This window comes from Rhinolophus sinicus, chromosome X (assembly GCF_036562045.2).
Source record: "Rhinolophus sinicus isolate RSC01 chromosome X, ASM3656204v1, whole genome shotgun sequence".
NCBI lineage: Eukaryota > Metazoa > Chordata > Mammalia > Chiroptera > Rhinolophidae > Rhinolophus > Rhinolophus sinicus.
In genome coordinates, this window is record NC_133768.1 from 41,860,316 (window position 1) to 41,879,022 (window position 18,707).

Consider the following 18,707-nt stretch of genomic DNA (forward strand, 5'->3'; position numbering starts at 1 on the left):
ACCTGCAAATTAGAAGCCCTTGCTCTGGATCAAAATGCACCCTTCCCTTGAGGCAGGCCTGGCCCCTCCACTTTTCCTGAACATACAGTCCCAGTCGCTGAACTTCTTATGAACGAGCCAGGTACCCTGCCAGGCATTTTACACACCTTCTTATGTAATTCGTGTAACAAATTTGTAGGTAAGTACTATCCCCAACCTACGGGTAAGGAAACAGCCAATCTCATGGTTGGAGATGCCACACCAGTACTAGGCTGTGTTCTTTACCCACATATCATCTCACCTAAATCCCACAGCAACCACAAAAGGCAGGTGTAAGTATCTGTATCCCATAGAGCCACAGAGTCTTTCAGCCGCTAAACGACGTGCCTAAGCTCACGTAGCCGCCATAACGAATCATCCACTCACCTCCTCCTCAGGGGTCAGGTGCCGCTTACTGTCGCTGACAGGGAAACCGCTGCCAAATTCTTTGGAATGGATGTCAGCCCCATACTCAACAGTCACATCTTCCTCAATGCTATTCACCAGCCGCCAGAACTCCTTCTCCACGAGTTCTGTGGGCACCATCTGGGGAACAGGGGGAGCAAATGACGGTGGTCCATCCTAGCCGAGCCCCACTGCCCCAGGAGAGCTAAGGCCATCAGGCACCAACTTCTATGACCCTAGCCCTGCACTACCCCAGCCCTCCATCACCTACGTGCACGGGCATGTTGAAGTAATCAGCTTTAAAGGAGTCGGCCATCTCGCCAAAGCTCTGCAGAGTGTATTCCCGGGTAGCCTGCTCAAAGCCAAAGGCTTCAGGGGGGCGCTTACATTCCTGAAACCCAAAGGAGAACATGTCACCAAGACAGAGGCAAAGAGGTGGAGAAGCCTCAAAAGCCGAGCCGGAATATGGTAGGAGTAGGGAGGGTGAAGAGCCCTAGGTCTGCACTCCAGGTCCCTGAGGCAGGCCTCACTTAATAGCGCCACCTTTTTCTCCTAGCACTTCAGCTCAGTCTTTTCATTCGCCACATGTGCACTACCATACTTTTGATCTTCTCTTCCTTTAAGACTTTACTATCTAAACCATGGGCTCTGACTTAAATATGCTATCCTATGCTTTTCTGCCACCATTTTTTTTTTCTTGAGCTAAAATGTAAGCTTATATAAGGTGCTTAGGGAAGCTTTTTTATGTCCAGACCGGAACTACAGGCCTGGAAAAATGGCAGTGAATATTCTAGTAACTTAGAGGATGACAAACAAAGGCACTAGCTTCTCCAGTGCCAAACCCTATACTGTTCGTTTTTCAGACTGTCTCAGAAGACTGGCTGTGGGCTCATCTCACTTTGTACCTATGTTCATGGCTTTAGACGAGAGCTGTATGTATGCAAGTCAGACACACAGTCTGCCTATGTCTGAAAACTAAATGTCAATCTGGTCCACTGGTCCAACACCACTTAAGAGTCAAGTAGGGCTGATAGTCTTCTGTTATCTATTGTTCTGCGAGTATCCAAACTCTTCCCCCAAAGGAATCTCCACCACTACCAAGGCCATCCATTATGCACTGTCTTGGTCTCTTTCCTTATCTGTACGTGTGCGTGTGTGCATATTCACACCTGGTCTCTATTCACACCTGGTCTCTACGACCACAGTTGAGGCCCTAAGATAAGGCAAGAGAGATTATCCACGTCTGCTCTCCAGAAACCCAGAAAGAAATGTAGGTGAACACCCAGCATTTGCATGTAGGCAGGAAGCGCATGGAACGGACTTGGCAGACTTGCCAGGCCTCTTAGCCCTCACCGCGGCTTCAGCTGCTCTGCTTACTGCCTCTCTTGCACTAGGTACCTTTGCCCCCTCTCCCCTTGCTCCTGAATGCCCTCCATCCCCCGGTCTAGAATGACCGCCCAGTTCTTCGAGTAAAAGTCTGCATCACTGCAAACCAATTTAACTATCACAACAGAAGAAAAACAACTAAATATTTTACCCATATGACGGACTCCTTCCAAGAAAAACAAATCATACTCATGAATAAATTGAATAGCTTAGAAAAATTATAAAGTAACATATGAAAATATGCAAAATCCCAAATTTGTTAAAGATAGTTTACTATACGTATGCAACAACAAAAAGATGAGAAGAAAATATGCGACTATTAACAATGGTTGTCTCTAGGTGGTGAGATAGGTAATTGGTGTATTTTCCAAGCTTTTTTAAGAAAACAAACAAAGCAAGAAAACCAAAGAATAAAAAACTTGGAAATAAAAAGAGCAATTTTTTCTTCATACTCCTATCGTCTAAATCTCAATCCTGACACCTACCCTTAGTCAGTTCCCTCTCCCCAGAACTTCCACACCTCTGAGTTTCTAACGTACAATTTAGCGTTTGATTACATGTCATCACAGACAGGCTGTCTAATCAGGACTCTCACTTTCCCAGGTGGTCTGGGAGCTCCCAGAAGACGTGCAAAGGCTGAGTCTCCTCGTCCTCTTTTTCCTGAAGCTCTGCCCATCCTAGCCTCACCCCAGGGACACAAAACCCAAGAGTGTGGCTGAGCTAGGATGCTGCTGTCAGTAAGGCCAGATGAAGGAAGGCAAGGACACCCTACAGGCAGACATGCACCGGGGCTGGGAAGGCCTTACCGCCATGACACACTTTGGGCACCGCCAGACACCCTTGGGAATCTCAGGCAGAGGAGGCAGCAGGCAAAAGATGTGGTAGTTGTCGTCACAGCCATCACACAGCAGGAGTTTGTCGTCCTCATCCCCGCGGGTACACATCCGGCATACATAGGACTCGATCTGCCAGGGGAGGGAAGCAACAGTTCATCCACCTAAGCCCTGTTCAGCCTTCACACAGCAGACTCCTCCAGAAAGGAGCCAGGTCCACAGGGCTCTCCACCAGAAACCTGCAGTGCTCGCTGGCTGGATCATTCTCGGCCCTGTACAGGCCAGTCATGCTGGGTCTACAGTTCAACTGCATGCACGTATCATCTCCTCAAACTGGTAGAGCTGTGAGAGCAGAGTTTTTATCATTCAATCTACAATCCCCCATTGTTATTCATTCAATAAACATTTACGGAACACTTACGTGTTCGACAAATGCTAGCCTCTGTAGTACAATGATGACGGCGGCGTGGCATCTGCCTTCTAAAGGCATACAGTACTAGAGACACATGTTCGTAACAATTACAGGGCAGTGTATTATATAGAAATTGCCAATACCGGCCCATGAAGGGTACTGTGGGAGCCTAGAGAAGGAAGCACTGAAATCAGCTGGAGATAAGGAGGGACAGCCTCGGAGAAGGACTTCACTGAAAAGGTAACACCTGAAACTGAAACCTGAAAGCAAACTGCAATAGGGCAGAGCACAGGGGAGAATTCTTTCAGACAGAAGAAACAGCGTGTGCAGAAGAGGGGGAAAGAAAGAGCATGGCACGTCTCAGGGAAAACACGAACATACCTACAAGTAGTTCAGTGTGGCTACAGCAGAGGAGTGAGATGGGCAATGCTGGGGAATGAGGCTAGAGGTCAGCTGGGACTGAATCATGCGCGGTAAGGAGGAGCTTAGCCTTTATCCTGCAGCAGTGGAGAGGGAGTCTCCTTCTGCGGCCCCTCGCAGCACTTGGTGTTGACAGTACGTGATCACCCTTTCCTGTTCTGTTCCATGGGACTTGGCCTCGTTTCTCCAACTAAGTGAGCTACCTGATGGCAGGGCCCACCAGGCCCACTTTTCTGCTTAATGCGACCCGGTCCAGTGCCACGCCGGGGAAATGCTCGTTGAAGGGACGAGAAACAGAGCATTAGGAAGTCAGGGCTGGGTCCTTACAAACTGGGCATTGCTGTGGTTCCTCCGCAGCCTCATGGTCATCTTGGTGCAGGGCTCTGGGCTGTGACTCGGCTCCTCCTTGCTCTCCAGGAAGGCCTTGGGTGAGGTTGACTCCACCTTCACGTCCCCTCCTGAATCCTCCTTCACCACTACGGTGGGGGGACACTCAGGCCCTTCCTTATCTGGGAGAGCAGAACAGCTCTAAAGTACAGGTCTGCAACCCTCAGGGCCCCACCTCCTCTCCCCAGGTGACACCGTCCTTCGCACTGCCCCCGCCTGTCAGGCCTCACCTTTCTTCCGCAGAGTCTTATCCTTGGCCATGAGGCCCAGGCCCATCATCTTGGGGCCTGCCCCATAGATCTGCAGCTTCTTCAGCTCCGGATTCTTTTCAATGTCTTCTTCTGTGGGTTCCGGCTGGAAGAAAAGGCCAATGAATCAAGACTGCTACCTGTCCCATCCTAAAAGAACAACAGCGTAGATTATGTATCCCCTGAGCTGATGCCAGGGGCTGAGGCATGGGCAGGCTAGGGCAAGAATTCAGAACTGCTTTTTGGAGACAGGGTAAATGAGCTCCCTCCTCAGCTGTCTTGGAAATGAATTAAGACAGGATCGCAATTTTCCCAGCTGTAAAATTGAGACTATTAACCCCGACCTTGGAGTTACAAGGGGGTGTGGGAATAACATACAGAAAGAAATCTACCAGGGTTTGGCACTACTAATAAATGGCAGTGCCTAACAGGATGTGCTAAATGACATGCTTCGATAAGCCCAGGGACAGTGTCCAGCTTGTTCTCTGTTGTATCCCGGGTGCCCAGAAGAATGCCTGGCACGTAAGCTTCCGCCTGAAGCTAGGATACAGCTCTAAGGAGAAAGAAGAGTTCTACCCCTGTGAGCAGAGTGAGTCAGGAAAGGAACAAGGCAGGCAGGAAGGGCAGACAGAGAAAAGATACTGTATGAACAGATCAAGACCCACTTCGGAAGCTCAGCCGAGAGTGGAGGAAAGAGCAGGAGTGAGTTCAGAGAGGCTCACTACTGTTCAGAACTAGAGAACTGAGAGAAGGGCGAGTGGAACAGGAAACAGAGCCTTGGCCAGAGGGAGGGAGAGGCCTCTCTCGGACCGCAAAGCTCTAAGTTAGGCGGGAAGTACTCACGTCAGGCTGCAGCCTCTTGGCCCGCCGGCCATAGCTGTTGAACTTGGAAGGCTGCACAGACTGTCGCAGCGGGATGCTGTGAGGTTTGTATTCCTTGTCCTTCTCCTCATTATCAAATGGACGTGTGTTACACTGCTGGGGACAAGTGAGGGGTAAGTGGCAGGCCAAGGGGCCCCAATCCCCAATAGCAAGGATTTTCCTCTACCCTCACCCAGTGGCAACCAAAGCTATGGCTGCACCGCCCGGACCCATACCAATTGGCCCTGCTCCCCTGGTCTTTACCCCTGACACCCAGCACACACTTTGGGAATTCTTCTCATGCCTCTGCTTATGCCATTTCTCCTTCCAACCACCTCCCCACTACCAGCTCCCCAACTAAATCAGACTCCATCTCTTCCCAGACCTCTGAAGCCCAAAAGACCTCTCCCTCCTCTGAATTCCTCTACCAGTTAAAACCTTGTCACACAATGGACAGTAGGCTGGCCCTGCGGATAACTCCATGACCTCTGAGCCTGGGCTATGTGAGAAGAGAACGAACGCCGCTAGAAAAGGGTGGAGTCTGGCTCTGAGGTCTCTAGTCCACTGAACCACTTTCATCAAAAGCAAATTTAGACATCTGCATCTGGTGGGGGCGGGGTGGGTGTGAGGCCTGCTTACCACTAGGTTGGCTCCAGACTGGTACATCTCATAGGGGTAAACGATACGCTCATAGTGGGAACGTAGCAGAGAGCCAATGTTTTTGCCTGGTGGGTAGTTGAGGCGCTGGGCCACCCGAGCCCATCGACGGTCCTTGCAAATGGCTTCATAGCCACCTTCCTCCACCACGATCTGCAAGGACAAGCAGGAGGGAATGTGGACATGCTGTGTGTACATACATGAGGGAATAGGCCTGCAGGAAGGGCAATGAGGACAACTCCAGCCCTCACTTCCCCGGGGGCTACCCCCTCCCTCCTACCACCACCATACAGACTCGAATTGCAGCAAGAGATGCCCAGAAGTTATGCTGACAGCTTGTGTGCTACCAGGCTGTACTCCTTCCACTGCAGCCTAGACATCCAATATCCAAACCAAGGGAGCCCCCAGAGTACCAAGGATATTAAGGTGTGGGAAGGGGTTTAAGAAAAACCTGTTCTTACTTTGCTTAGGCTGTAGAGGTCCAAGATCCGCCGTTCAACATTGGGAATCTTTAAGGAGGAGCCCTGGATTTCCCAGAACTTGGCAATCTGGTCCAAGTAGTTCAGTTTCACTCTCGTCTGGGCCTGGAAGAGAAACAGCTCAAAGAGGCTGACCCTTCCACCTCACCGTCTTCTGGCTTATCTTAGGGGAGGAGAAAAGGGTACAGAACAGCCCACTACCCAGGGCCTCTCCCAGTGAACTGCATCCCAAGCTCCAGGCCGTGCTTAGCCTACCTCTCTCATCTCTGCCACCTTCTAGTTCACAGGATAAGCCCAAGATCCCCAAATGGAGAGTGTGGGATGACAGCAGCCAAAACTTTACATATACTCTTTCTCAATCTCCCTGACGGGGCTGGTTGAGTATCGTCATCTCCTCTACAGAGAACCTGTTTTCTTAAATCACACAGCAGGTACCAAGAGATCTGAATGCCAGTATAACGAATACAGATAATATTACACTACAATTATATAATGTGATAAATATCACTACATCAGCAATCTTATTATTATAAATGTATCACAGTAATTTGCCATATACCTTAAACTTACACAACATTACAAGTCAAGTTTATTCAATTAAAAAGAGAGAGATCTGAATGTCAAATAACTTGTTTCAGCTTTTCCTCTGCTACTGATTTGCTGTATAGCCTCGAGCAAATCAGTTTTACTCTCTCAATCTGTTTTCTGATAATAAAAGGGAAATAAAACAACTTCCCAGTCCACTTACCCCAGAAGGGTGGACTTATGAGAGGAACAATGAACACCCCCTGGAAATTCCAGAATTTTATCTAAGCTCTAGACATGTTTCAGAGAATGAAGGCTCCAAAAGAGCACATTCACCTCTTCTTGTGCACCACGAAAACTTGTTCCATGGCAGCTGAAGGCTGAGAGACAGAGGGGCCTAAAGAACTAAGAAATTGCGTACCAAAGCAGCGCTGGCACCTGGCCAGCCCAGGACCCGATGTGGGCCAAAGATCCTAGGAGTAAAGTATGTACCAGGCTCCCCTGAAATCTCAGTGGTGCAAGAAGGGCTTCACAAGGCCCTAAGTCTATAACCACCTCACCCTGGTCCGAGGCCTGACCTTAGGGAGAACTAGTTAAGTCACTGCCATTCACTACGTTGCTCTAATCCTATTAGGGGGAACAGGGACAAGTCTTTCTATTCCATAGATGAGAAAAACTAAGGTCTATTTGTGGAAGGAAACAACCTATGGGTACTAAGCTGTCAGAACCCCTAAGGGGCCAGGAACTCTACTCCCTCCACCTCAAACCCTTGGCTTTCCAACTTTGGCCTCATCCCTGCTCCTCCCCCTTCATTAGTCAGCACTATCTTTCCAGAAAACCTGCCCCTGTGCCATACTAGGCAACACCTTGCCCTAGCTGTACTCCCACGGACCTGGGCAGAGCCATTTCTTTAAGGATCTTATACCCTTACAAGAGATGATCTTTGCTCTGATCCGAACAGTACTTAGACCCTAAAACAGCGATTCTCAGTGAAGGGCAATTTTGCCCCCCAAGAGACAGGTATCAAGGCCTAGAAATATTTTTGGTTACCATAACTGGGAAAGGGTACTACTGACATCAAATGGGTAAAAGCCAAGAATGCTGATAAATAATCTGCAATGCACAGAACAGCCCTTCATGACAAAAAAATTATCTGGGCCAAAATGTCAATAGTGCCAAGGTTGAAGAGCTGTGGTCTGTATGACAAGTAAGCTTTTCAGGTCACAGGTATTTGGTTGGGCCTAATATGCCCCCAGGACACTGAGTAAGGCTTGTGGATACATAATAATGATGCAGGGGGTGGTAGCATACTTCTAAGCTACATCTTCCATGGGAAACTCCAGGATCTTACCTGGAACTGGCTTCAGGGCACACACTCTCATTAACCCAGGACATTTTCAAGCCCTTAGTGGAAAACCTCACCTACCCACACAAAGGGCCTGGACTTCCTGTACAGAACAAAAGGGAGAGGGAAAAATCTACCTGCCTGACCTCCGGCCCAAGTTTGTAACCATTCCAGCCTCCACACAGACCAGTGTTTGTGTTGTTCCCACCCATCTCCGTCACTAGGCACCATGGAAGGAACGATAGGAAGCACAGGGTTGTGGATGAATTGGATGACGAGGCTGAACTCATCTGGCCAAACAAGGGTCTTGGCCACCTCCACACTTCCCTCTTGTGGAGTCAGGTAAGGTAGGTAATTGACAGGGGAGCTTCAGAAGTAGCAACCGTTTGTGGGGAAGGGACAGCCCCAGCCTTTGGGCTACGACACCAGAAACGCTAAATGCCCCGCTCTCAGTTATAGTTAGAGCCCTAAAGCTTCCTCCATGCCCTCCATGCAACTTCACAGAAGAGAGAATAAAGAATAAAGGCCCAGGCAACAGGTACCTTAGCCAGAGAAGGTATGAGGGAGGAGGGGCCAGAGCTCAGGTTTCCATTCTCCCAACCCCGCCACCAGCTGTTAGTCTTCTCACCTCTAGTTCATTCAGCCTCTGGATTCGGGGAGTAAATCTGAAGTTGTCCACTTCTACAGCAAAGGGTGGCTGCCAGTCCTGAGGGGGTACAGAGGGGAAAGGGAGTTGGGTTATTCCAGCGTAGCACAAGACCAGAGGGCACCAAAAGTAGCTCAGCACTCCATTCACCTTCCCAAACCCGTAGCCACCCCTGACTTTTTAACCTGCAGACACTCGGCCCAGTTGCACCACAGAGAACTCAGAAGAGGGCCTTAGCAGCCCCTCAAGTCCACCCCCAACGCCTCAGGCCCTGGGAACCTTCTTCCAAGTCCCTCCCAACAGTAAAGTGCTAGGATTTCAAGAAACAGAGAGATGGGGCCCCAAACAGTTGACCCCAAACTCTCCCTACATCCACGTGAAACCCCTCATCCCCTAGGCATGTGCTGTGTGTGGGACACACAGTCTGGAAGTCCGGGAAAGCGCGCAGGATCTGGAGTCAGAAGACCTGGGTTCACGTTCTAGCTCCACTACTGACTAGCTATGGGATTTTACCTTTCTCAGCCTGTTTTCTTGTCTGTAAGGTGGCAATAGAAACTCTTGCCCCGGCTTCCTCATAAGACTAATATGGAAAATTAAACTGGTTTTCAAATCAAAATGTTATTCAAAGGCACCATTATTAAGACTTAACATCTAAGGCTGACCCCACTACCCAATACACATGCAGGGTGGCTCAGCTCTGATTCTGGCAGGATTTAAAGGTCTAGGCCTGTACTGTCTGTTCTCTCATTTTAAAGGGCCTGAGACAGACAGTGCAGGGACGAGCAAGGAACAGGGAGCAAGAATGTGTATCAACCACCCAGCCTGGGAGGCTCTTGTGGGTCCTCTCTCAAACACCTGCCAGCAAGAGGCAGGGGAGGAAGCAGCGGGGGGGCTTGGGGGGGGTGCGGTGTAGTGCTGGGATGTCCAACTATGGTGGCAAAGAACGGGAGGTTTTGGGGAGGAGGAGGGAGGTCAGAGGAAGATCACGATAATAAAAGTGGGGAAGACTCTGCCCTGCCACGTTGGAGCTTGCTGTGTCCCGCCCAAAAGGTGGCTGTGGAGAGCCCCCTCCCCAACACCCTCCTCTTCGAAACCTCCCATGCAGTCCTCTTCTCCCCAGAGGCCTGGCTCCTGCTGCGACGGTGAGAACCTACAGTAACCTACACCAATGCCCTCATTTTACGAATGGGGAAAGTGAGGCCCAGAGAAGAAATGTGATTTCTCCACAATCACCTGCTGAGTCAGTGGGAGAGTCAAGACTAGAACCCAGGTCTTCTGACTGCCAGGCCAAGGCTCTTCGCACCGCCCCAGGCTACCCGTGCTCACACATACATAAGGGGGGGTGGGCAGTAAAAGGAAACAAAAAGCTGTTGGCCTCTTTTGTATGCACATATTTAGAAAAGGGGCCCGAGGACTCATCCTTGCATCCACACATACGTCCCCCAACCTCCACACAGGTAGCAAACACCTGGAGCTCAGTGAAGCAGGGGCTTAAAAAAACCACACGGTTAGAGCTCCATGCTCCTAACTCCTAACTCCGAAGGCTGCCGGTTCGATTCCCACATGGGCCAATGGGCTCTCAACCACAAGGTTGCTGGTTCGACTCCTGCAAGGGATGGTGGGCTGTGCCCCCTGCAAATAGCAATGGCATCTGGACCTGGAGCTGAGCTGTGCCCTCCACAACTAAGACTGAAAGGGCAACAACTTGACTTGGGAAAAAAACAACAAAAATAACAGAGTAAAATGTTATAGCTCAAGCCCAGACACGCTCCCTGTGCCTTCTTGCCTCCTATTAGTAGGGCACTCCCCTCAGTGCAAGTAGCCCAGGTAGAAAGGTGCTCAAACCCCAAACTCCAGGCACCCTTCTTTCCTGTTGAATCAAGTTCCAGATAAGAATAAGAGCAACTTCAAGCAACCTGACAGGAAGTGGCAGAAGCAGAATCCTAGAGCAGGAGGAGCTGTGGGTGCACCAGACAGCTGAGGAGGGCCAGCAAACCTCCCTGCCTGGCTCTCCCTGGAACCGACGAGCTTCCCATCCTGCCTTCAGCCTCACTCTCCCGTGTTTGTGTGCCAAACATGCAGTGCCTCAGTTCGAGCAGGAAGGTGCTAAAAAGGCTGACTACCTGATGCAGGAGGCAAGGCCCTGCCCAGCTCCCCTGGGTGTGCTCCGGGGCACCAACACTCTCCTCTCACCCATCTTCCCCAAGAGTAGCAGTCACCTGTCTAGCAATTCAGAACCCAAATGGCCCTTCCTCAGACAAACAAACCTCCATTTCCAAGTACCCACTGATACATAGGTTCCCACCCCAGGCCCAACCACTACTTGGGTGAGTGCTTCAAATTCCAGCCAGGAGGCCTGGCTGCCTAAAGGTGGCTGAGCAGCAGCCTGACAAGAGGAAAAACAACAACAGAAAACAGAACAAAACCAGACAGCCAGGTCTCCTGAATTGGAGAAGCACACTGTTGAGGTAGAGAAAAGAAGCGTAACAAAGGACGGCCCCCTGCAAAGGACAGTCTCACACACATTAGGGACGTGTCATTTTTTTCCCTTCCTGGTCCCCCAACGGAGGGTAACAACACCTGCACAGGGCCAGCCTGCCGAGATAAATCCAAGATAGAAAAAAATGGAAAGTCAGGCCCCCACTATCCTCTACGTCAGACATTGCCTCCTTGAGGCTGCCCAGGATTCAGCTTGTCCTTTCTGCTAGCCTTCCTGACCTCTCACTACCCACTGCCACTCCCTCACCACGGACAAGGATACTTCAGAGATCTGTGGCCAGGCTCCAACAAGGAAGAAATGAGCTTACCCAACACCTCCCAGAGGATCCATTTGAAACCAGCCTAGATCTGTGGCAGAGCACCAGAAAGCACTAAGTTAAATAAGAAGGCCTGCGGTGCCCTCCTCAGGTGGCAGAGAGGCTTCCCATCCCGTTTCAGCCAGGGACACCCACTCGGAAACATCCTGTTCCAGACAAACTCAATTTCTGCCCTTGGAATCCCAAGTGGTGACTGAACACACACGTCGTCATTTCTCCTCCATGCCAGCCTTTCCTAGCCCTTTGGGGACTTCTCCTGGCCTAAAGCCAGGCCTAGGAGCAAAGATATGCCCTTTGTTGCTGACCTCTGGGATTCAAGCATTCCAAAGGAGGCAGACTTCCATAGCTCCATTCTGTTTCTGGGAGTCCAAGAATACCCTATCCTCTGGGGCCTCCTACATCCTGGGACAGAGTGGAGTAGAAACCCTCTGAGAAGGACTCATACCCCACCAAGCCGACTGGTCCAAGCCTCTCCATAGAAGTCAAGTCTGGGGAGGGGTGATGTGTGGCAAAGTCCCGGATACTGCCTTCCACTAGGAAAAGAAAGGGACAATTCCCTGAACCCATCTCAGGGGAGCCAGACAGAGCACTCGCTGTGAGACTGATTTCCTGACTGATCTACCAGGCCAGCCTGATATTATCATAGATGGATTGGCCTGGCAGGATGTGAGTAAATATGAGTCAATTCACATAGGAGCAAACCAATGACCACATCAAACACCTTCGCAGTCACAATAATTACCACTTATCTAGTGCCTACTACACATAGACGCGACCTAGTTTAACCGAATTTTTGAAATAACCCTTCGTGGAACCCATTTCACAGGCTCAGAGAAATTATATTACTTGTCCAAGGTCACACAGCTGGGAAGCTGCAGAGTGGTGTTTTGAATTCAGGTCTGTCTCCCTTCAGAGCTTCCCCCTACACCACACCGCCTGCCTTAAGAGAAGTGATGACAGTAGATGGGGGAAAGGCCTTATTTAGTGAAGCCTTGACCTGGAGGGTCTGGGGTAACTAAGAGATGTGTGGGTGCCTGTCTGAACTGTCCCGGCCCACTAGGCATCCCTGTCTGGACCCTTACTAGGAGTGATTCCGAAAGGCGAAGTGGGAGTGGGGGTGGGTCTGAGCCCAGGTCACTTGGGGGCCTCAGATCACGGGGACCCCTGGCCCCAGCACCCTTTCTCCGACCCGCGCCGCATCCACAACGGTCTCAGCCACCCCATTTTCCCCACATCTCAAGCTGCCCACCCCCACCCCCCAGACTCCCCCGTCAGCTACTCTAGGTCCCTGGCCTCGCCGCGGGCGACCACCGGCCCCGGGCCTTACCGCGGGTGGGCGGATCTTGCAAATGCCCGACTTCTCGGCGATGGGCCTGATTTTCGCGATGTAGCCAAGAGGGTCTCGGAACTCGGCCCAGCTAGGTTCGAACACCGGGCACTCCGGCGGTGGTAGGAAGTCGTCAGACCCCGGCTCCATGGTGGGCCCTAGGACTGCAGGGTTCGGACCACCCTTAAGGACTCATGGCGGACGCTGCTGTATGAAACCGAGGCACTGCTCGGAGACTAGGCCCTAAGCGGGGCGGCCGCCACCCGCCGGGGGCCAAGGGGGCGTGTTGCTTGCCGCGCACTGAGAGGCACAGGCTGACGCTGCTGCTACCGCCTCTTCGTCCTGCTCCGTTCCTTCCAAACTCAGCCGCTGCCGCCCAACTCCCGCAGCCTTCACGACCACAGCTACCTCCCAACCGCCGCGGCCTTCATCGCCGCCGCCGCCATCTTGGTTTGTCAGCGCCCCCCCCTTCCCTCACCACAACAAACCGGATCCCTCCGCGGGATGTCCCTCCGAGCCTCGTATATCTTGTATGAGGCCGGGCCCTAGGAAGCCTTCATCCCGTGGGGACAAAGCAGATGGGCAGGCGTGGGTTCCCTATTTGGAAGCGGGAACTCAAAAGTAGGTCCCAGGCTGAGAGCAAATAGTCCTCCTCTGCAGCGGAGGAGCAAAATTGTAATTAAACTGCCGGATCCTTTTTCCGGATGGACCGGCGGTGCACGTTTAAAGGCCAGTGGTGCGCATGCGCGTTATGGAGACAGACCGGAAGAGGAGCTGGGGTTGGTGGGCGGTAGACCGAAACTGGCACCCCCCCTTCGATGACCTCAGCCCTGGCGGGAGCCCCGCCCCAACATTCTCTCCTCCCTCCTCTTTCCGGTGTGGGCCGCTGAAGGCAGCTCTCGTTGCCTGATTGCGGGCGACACCTTGTGCCAGCCGGCAGGTTAGGGGAAACGTAACGAGCTCCCAGCTCTAGGCGCTGACACCTCTGGGGCTTTGAAAGAAGGAAGGCAGGAGGCTGCTCACTCCCCAGGCATTATAGATTTTTAGAATCCTGGGCCCCAGGGAAAGGAAGGAAATATTTATTTCATCCAAGGTTATGCGTAGAGACCTCTCAGGGATGGGGCTTCCATTGTGACCCCCAAAGAGTCATTGTCAGCATTTTAATGAACACTTTCAACTGTTCTGTATGCACTTTTATTGTGTGCATATTTGTGGAATGTACTACAAAATAAGCCTGAGTGTATATAGTATTTTAACTATTGAATATTGGATGTTTAGCAGCAGCGTATTTATCACCTCTCAGTGCCTATGGTATGAGAAACACGGTGCCCATTTGTGAGTCTACTGTGTGCTTATCAAACATCTATGTACACGGATTGTATTTACTGTGGATAGCCCGTCACATGCATTTGAGTACCTTCTATGTGTACAGCTATTCCTATTGTGTACACATTTGTTGAACACTTTCTAAATCGGTTTATCACAACTACTTTGAATGAGGATCAAACCAGTACTTTGCTCATACATCAGGCATCTACTGTGTTTGAGGATCATCTGTGTTATTCAACAGGTGCACATAAAGTTTGAACACCTGCTGTGCACATAGAGTACTTGTGTACATGCTGATTAAGTGCTTATTTCGTGTTCCACCATCAGATTAAATTCCTTAAGGAGGGACCATGTGTGGACTTACACATCCTTAACACTTGGCATAGTAAGCAGTAAATTGATGTTGAGTAAACAACAGAAAAATGAATGTATACTTTTGAGCAGTCTTAGTATATACTGACTGAAAATAATATCAACTCTTTGCAAACATTTTCTGTGTATTAAGCATCTGCTGTATGCTCAAATATGTTTGAAGTGGGTAGGCAATATCATTCCTTCATTCAGTTAATTGTTGCTAATCACATACTGCGTCCCAGTTAGGTACATCATCCTGCCTGCTTCAGGACTGAGCTAAGCACAGCCTATCTGTGGGAGCAGGGCACACCCTGGGGTCAGACAGACCCGACTTCTAGTCCCACCAGCTCTGCCAATTTCTACTTATGTGACCTGGGCAACTCCCAGCTTCTGAAACAAATGGGGATGATAATATTAATACCTACCTGGCAGGACTGTTGTACAATACCTGGCAGACAGAAGGCCCTCAGTATCTGTTAACTAACTGTTATCTTTACTTCTGAGAGTCAACAACCAATATGTCAAATCTCATTAAGAATCTCTTTTGTGTCAGGCATTGTGCCTAGTGATTTCTTATTTTTTATCACTTGAATCCTTATTTTACCTCGAATGTTTAGAATCTTTATCCCCACTTAGCTTGTGAAGAAACTTGTTCCAATTAATACAAATAGTGACATCTCTTTTCTAGTTTTTTAGGTGTCAGGGGAAACCTCAGCCCCTTTGCACTGGAAACACATGTGAATGACCCAACCAAACAACTGTCTAGATGGGAAACAGAAAACTAGGGAAGGTGATGCTAATACCAGTAAAATCACTAGCCTTTCACATGTGTAAGCACTGAACAGCCCACAGAGCTCTTTAATATAATGTCCCTTAATCTTTGCAACAGTCTTGGGAAAGATGTAGGTCAATTTACCCTTTCTGTAGATGAGGAACTATGTTCCAAAAAGATTGAACAACTTGCCCACTGTTACACAAGACGTTGCTGACTCTTGGTCAAATGCTCTTCATCTCATTTGCTCTCACCAGTAACAGAACTGGGCAGGAGAATGGTGAGAAGAATGAAGACGGTGGGAAAACATGCCAAATCCTAGGCTGAAGAAAGTTTGACCTTTCCATCTGGAGGCAGCTTAGTGAAGGACAAAGAGCATGAATCAGGAGTTGTGAGGCCAGGTTTGGGGTCTCAGTTCAGCCCAGGCTTCCCGTAGCCTTCTTTGAGGTCCTTAGCCCAGACATTCCCCCCACCATCCTGTAAATGCAAATGGAAATTGCATAGAGTCTTTAAAGCCAGTCAGATTCAATTCATTCACAAATATTTGTTAAATTTCTACTGTGCACCAGGCACTTTTCTGGGCCCTGGAAATATAATGGTGACCAAGACAGACATGGTCCTGGCTTTCCTGAAGCTGACATTCACCCACTGAGATCTGCCAAGTACCTCACCTCCTTGATCCTTGATTTTCTCATTTATCCAATGAAGTGCTATAATCCCTTCCTTACAGGGTAGTTATGAAGATTAGAAATAATGATGACTGCCATTCATCAAAGGCCAGGTGCTATGAAGTAGGTATTGTTATCTCTGTTTGACAGATGAGGAAACCGAAGCTCCAAGAAGTATAAACTTGCCCAAGTCACATGGATAGTAAGTGGCAGAGCTAAAATTCAAACCCAGGTCTGTCTGACTGCCATACAATTCTGCCTGTAAAGTCTCAGATGGCATCATTCTCAACACACACACACACACACACACACACACACACACACACACACACACACACAGGTGCTCAGGAAACGGGTTCCTTTCCCAGGCCTTGGGTCTTGCTGAGGACCAACTGGAGTCTGGGCACTGCAGACTGAAGAATTGGGAAGCACTGGGGAGCTCACCCTGGACCGGAGGCTGGGTTACTCTCAGGCACCCACCTGGGACAGAGGGTCTGGCATGGAGCTGGTACAGAGCAGTGATTGGAAGGCTCGGCTGGGCTCTTGACCACACTCACCCCATCCATGTTTTCTGGATGAACTGGATAAGCATGACCTTGTGCCTCACTTTTTTGATCTGTAAAATAGGGTCCCTTCTAGTTCTGAGCTGTGAGCTGTGAGTTCTGACTCCTAAGGAGCTCTGGAATCCATCCCCTCCTGCCATGCCATTTTCTAATCTTCTATTCTATGTGAGAGCCATTTACTATCTCTAGCCTGATTATTGAAAGAGCCTCCTCAAGGTATCAACATATCTGTGTGAACTCATGGTTTCATATACATATATGGAGAGAAATATAGACATATGTTATGTGCTTAATACATACATATAACAATAAAAAGATATATTCAAAATAATAATTCCAAATGAATTATGATAGTAGTATAACTCATTGAATAAAATAAAAATCTATAACTCTGCACTGATACAAATGCATAAAATGAGGGAAAAGGGAAAGCTCTTCCTTAAAGGAATGATGAGTGAAAAAATCAATAGATGTGCAAACACTTTTCAAATGAAAAAGCAAACTCTAAAAGCAGCTATAACACCAAGTGCCCAAATCTTGGTTTCTAAATGTCATTCTCATCCAAAAAGAGCCAGGTGTCCTTGGAAAAAAAATGGTCAGTTCCTGGGCTGGGCACGGAAAGGACAAGATGGGCCTGCAGCATCTTGTGATGCAAGAAAACAAGGAAGCGCTCAAAGAAAGATGGAGACCTGCCGAAAGCACACAGGAGCCAGCGTGGAGGGCCTCTTGCTGGCCAAATGTGGGGCATTTTGGAATATCAAAATAAAGAATGGCATGAGTGTGTTATAGCCCATTGAATAAAATAAACAACCATGAGTCCATGAGGATATAAATAAATAAATGTGGGAGAAGGGAAAGCTCTTCCTTACATTGGAAAGCCAACTAATCCATGTCAAAAGGATGATGGTATTTGAAAAATCACCATTTGGCTATCTGGAGAATAATGGGTGAATGCTAAAACTGGTGGGGGAAAGTTTGAGCAGTAACATGTTATTTACATTATTTTGATGCATCTCTCCACAAGACACTCATTAATTACAAAGAGAGAAACAGTCATTTTACAGTGGAGACATTATGTAGCCCAAAGTGTCACTTGGTCTTACTTTCACTTTTTCTGAGACCCTGGTGAGAAAACCTGTGGCAACAGAAGAATGAGGGTACACGGATGGCTCACATCCATCACCCCTGGGCTGCCCTCTCCCGTTCCTTTCTCATTATTCCACAAACACATCGCAGACTCACATACCTCCAGGCCTTTTCATACGCTGCTTCCTCTGATGAATACCCTTCTTTACCTGGCCAGTTCCTACTCACCCTTAGAGACTCCGCGAAAGGGGAAGTTCCAGATACCCTTCCCTGACCCACCCCACCCCTCCCCAAGTTGGGTTTTCCCCTTCTTGGTGCCCTCATACACGCTGTGCTTCCTTCTTGGCCTGTACTTATTATGTTGTATTGACATATCCCTGCCAGGCTGTCCACCCCTGAAGGTCTTGTCCTGCCCTGTCCAATATGACAGCCACCACCCACATGTAGCCATTTAAGATAACTTTAATGGTAAAAAATTGGTTCGTCAGTGGCACTAGCCACATGTGGCTTCGGGTTACAATACTGGACAGTGCAGTTACAGGACATTTCCAGCAGCACAGAAAGACTTATTGAATAGCACTGGTCTAGGACAAAGAACTCTGTGAGATTCCAGGACCTTTGTCCTTTGTTACGTGTTGTCCATCTCCAACCACATCCTTGAAGATACTGGCAATAGAACCTTTGATGTGAGGACAGCCACTGGTCGGTGAGCCTCCAGGGAGAGGGGGAAGGCGGGACAGGGATAGCCCAGTGCTGGGACTGCAGTGAGGAGGACACTGGAGAGAGCTGAAGGAAACATGAGGAGTTCCCACGGGGCCCCAAGGCTTGGTACACAGGTGCAGCAATCAATAAATCAACCAAAGATAACTTACTCTAAGATTTAGCTTAGAAAGAACCGTTCATTCAAATCAACCAAATGTTAGTGTCATCTGTGCTGTACCAAGCATTGTGTTGGGCAATGCTCTGGACAGAGATGATTCAGACCAGTGTCATTCTTGAGCCACTTATAGTCTGGTGAGGAAGACAGATAATGATATGAGGAACCTCAGAGTAGGGAACCAAGGGCACATTCTGTGAGGGATGGGTCCTTTACGCCCATCTCCCAAGAGTGAGAAAACCCTTATCAGGCATATTGGGAAGAGCACATCGGGCAGGAGGGAAGGCACAGGT

The 18,707-nt window shown here is 49.3% G+C and overlaps 1 protein-coding gene across 4 annotated transcripts in view; it reads right to left on the reverse strand.

Annotated features, from left to right (window-relative positions):
* KDM5C (lysine demethylase 5C) overlaps positions 1–13,225 on the reverse strand; it is a 32,816-nt gene extending 19,591 nt beyond the window's left edge. For 2 of the 4 annotated variants that reach the window (XM_019717696.2, XM_019717694.2), the window contains exons 1-10: positions 12,766–13,225; positions 8,605–8,682; positions 6,089–6,211; positions 5,610–5,780; positions 4,953–5,087; positions 4,092–4,215; positions 3,802–3,983; positions 2,616–2,774; positions 695–814; positions 406–564 (exon numbers count right to left, since the gene is read on the reverse strand). In XM_019717696.2, coding sequence (XP_019573255.2) covers positions 406–564; positions 695–814; positions 2,616–2,774; positions 3,802–3,983; positions 4,092–4,215; positions 4,953–5,087; positions 5,610–5,780; positions 6,089–6,211; positions 8,605–8,682; positions 12,766–12,915 — 1,401 coding nt within the window. In that variant the 5' untranslated portion in view covers positions 12,916–13,225. The remainder of the gene's footprint in view (positions 1–405; positions 565–694; positions 815–2,615; positions 2,775–3,801; positions 3,984–4,091; positions 4,216–4,952; positions 5,088–5,609; positions 5,781–6,088; positions 6,212–8,604; positions 8,683–12,765) is intronic. The other 2 variants (XM_074324267.1, XM_019717695.2) reach the window with 2 other exon arrangements.
* Positions 13,226–18,707: the final 5,482 nt, after the last annotated feature.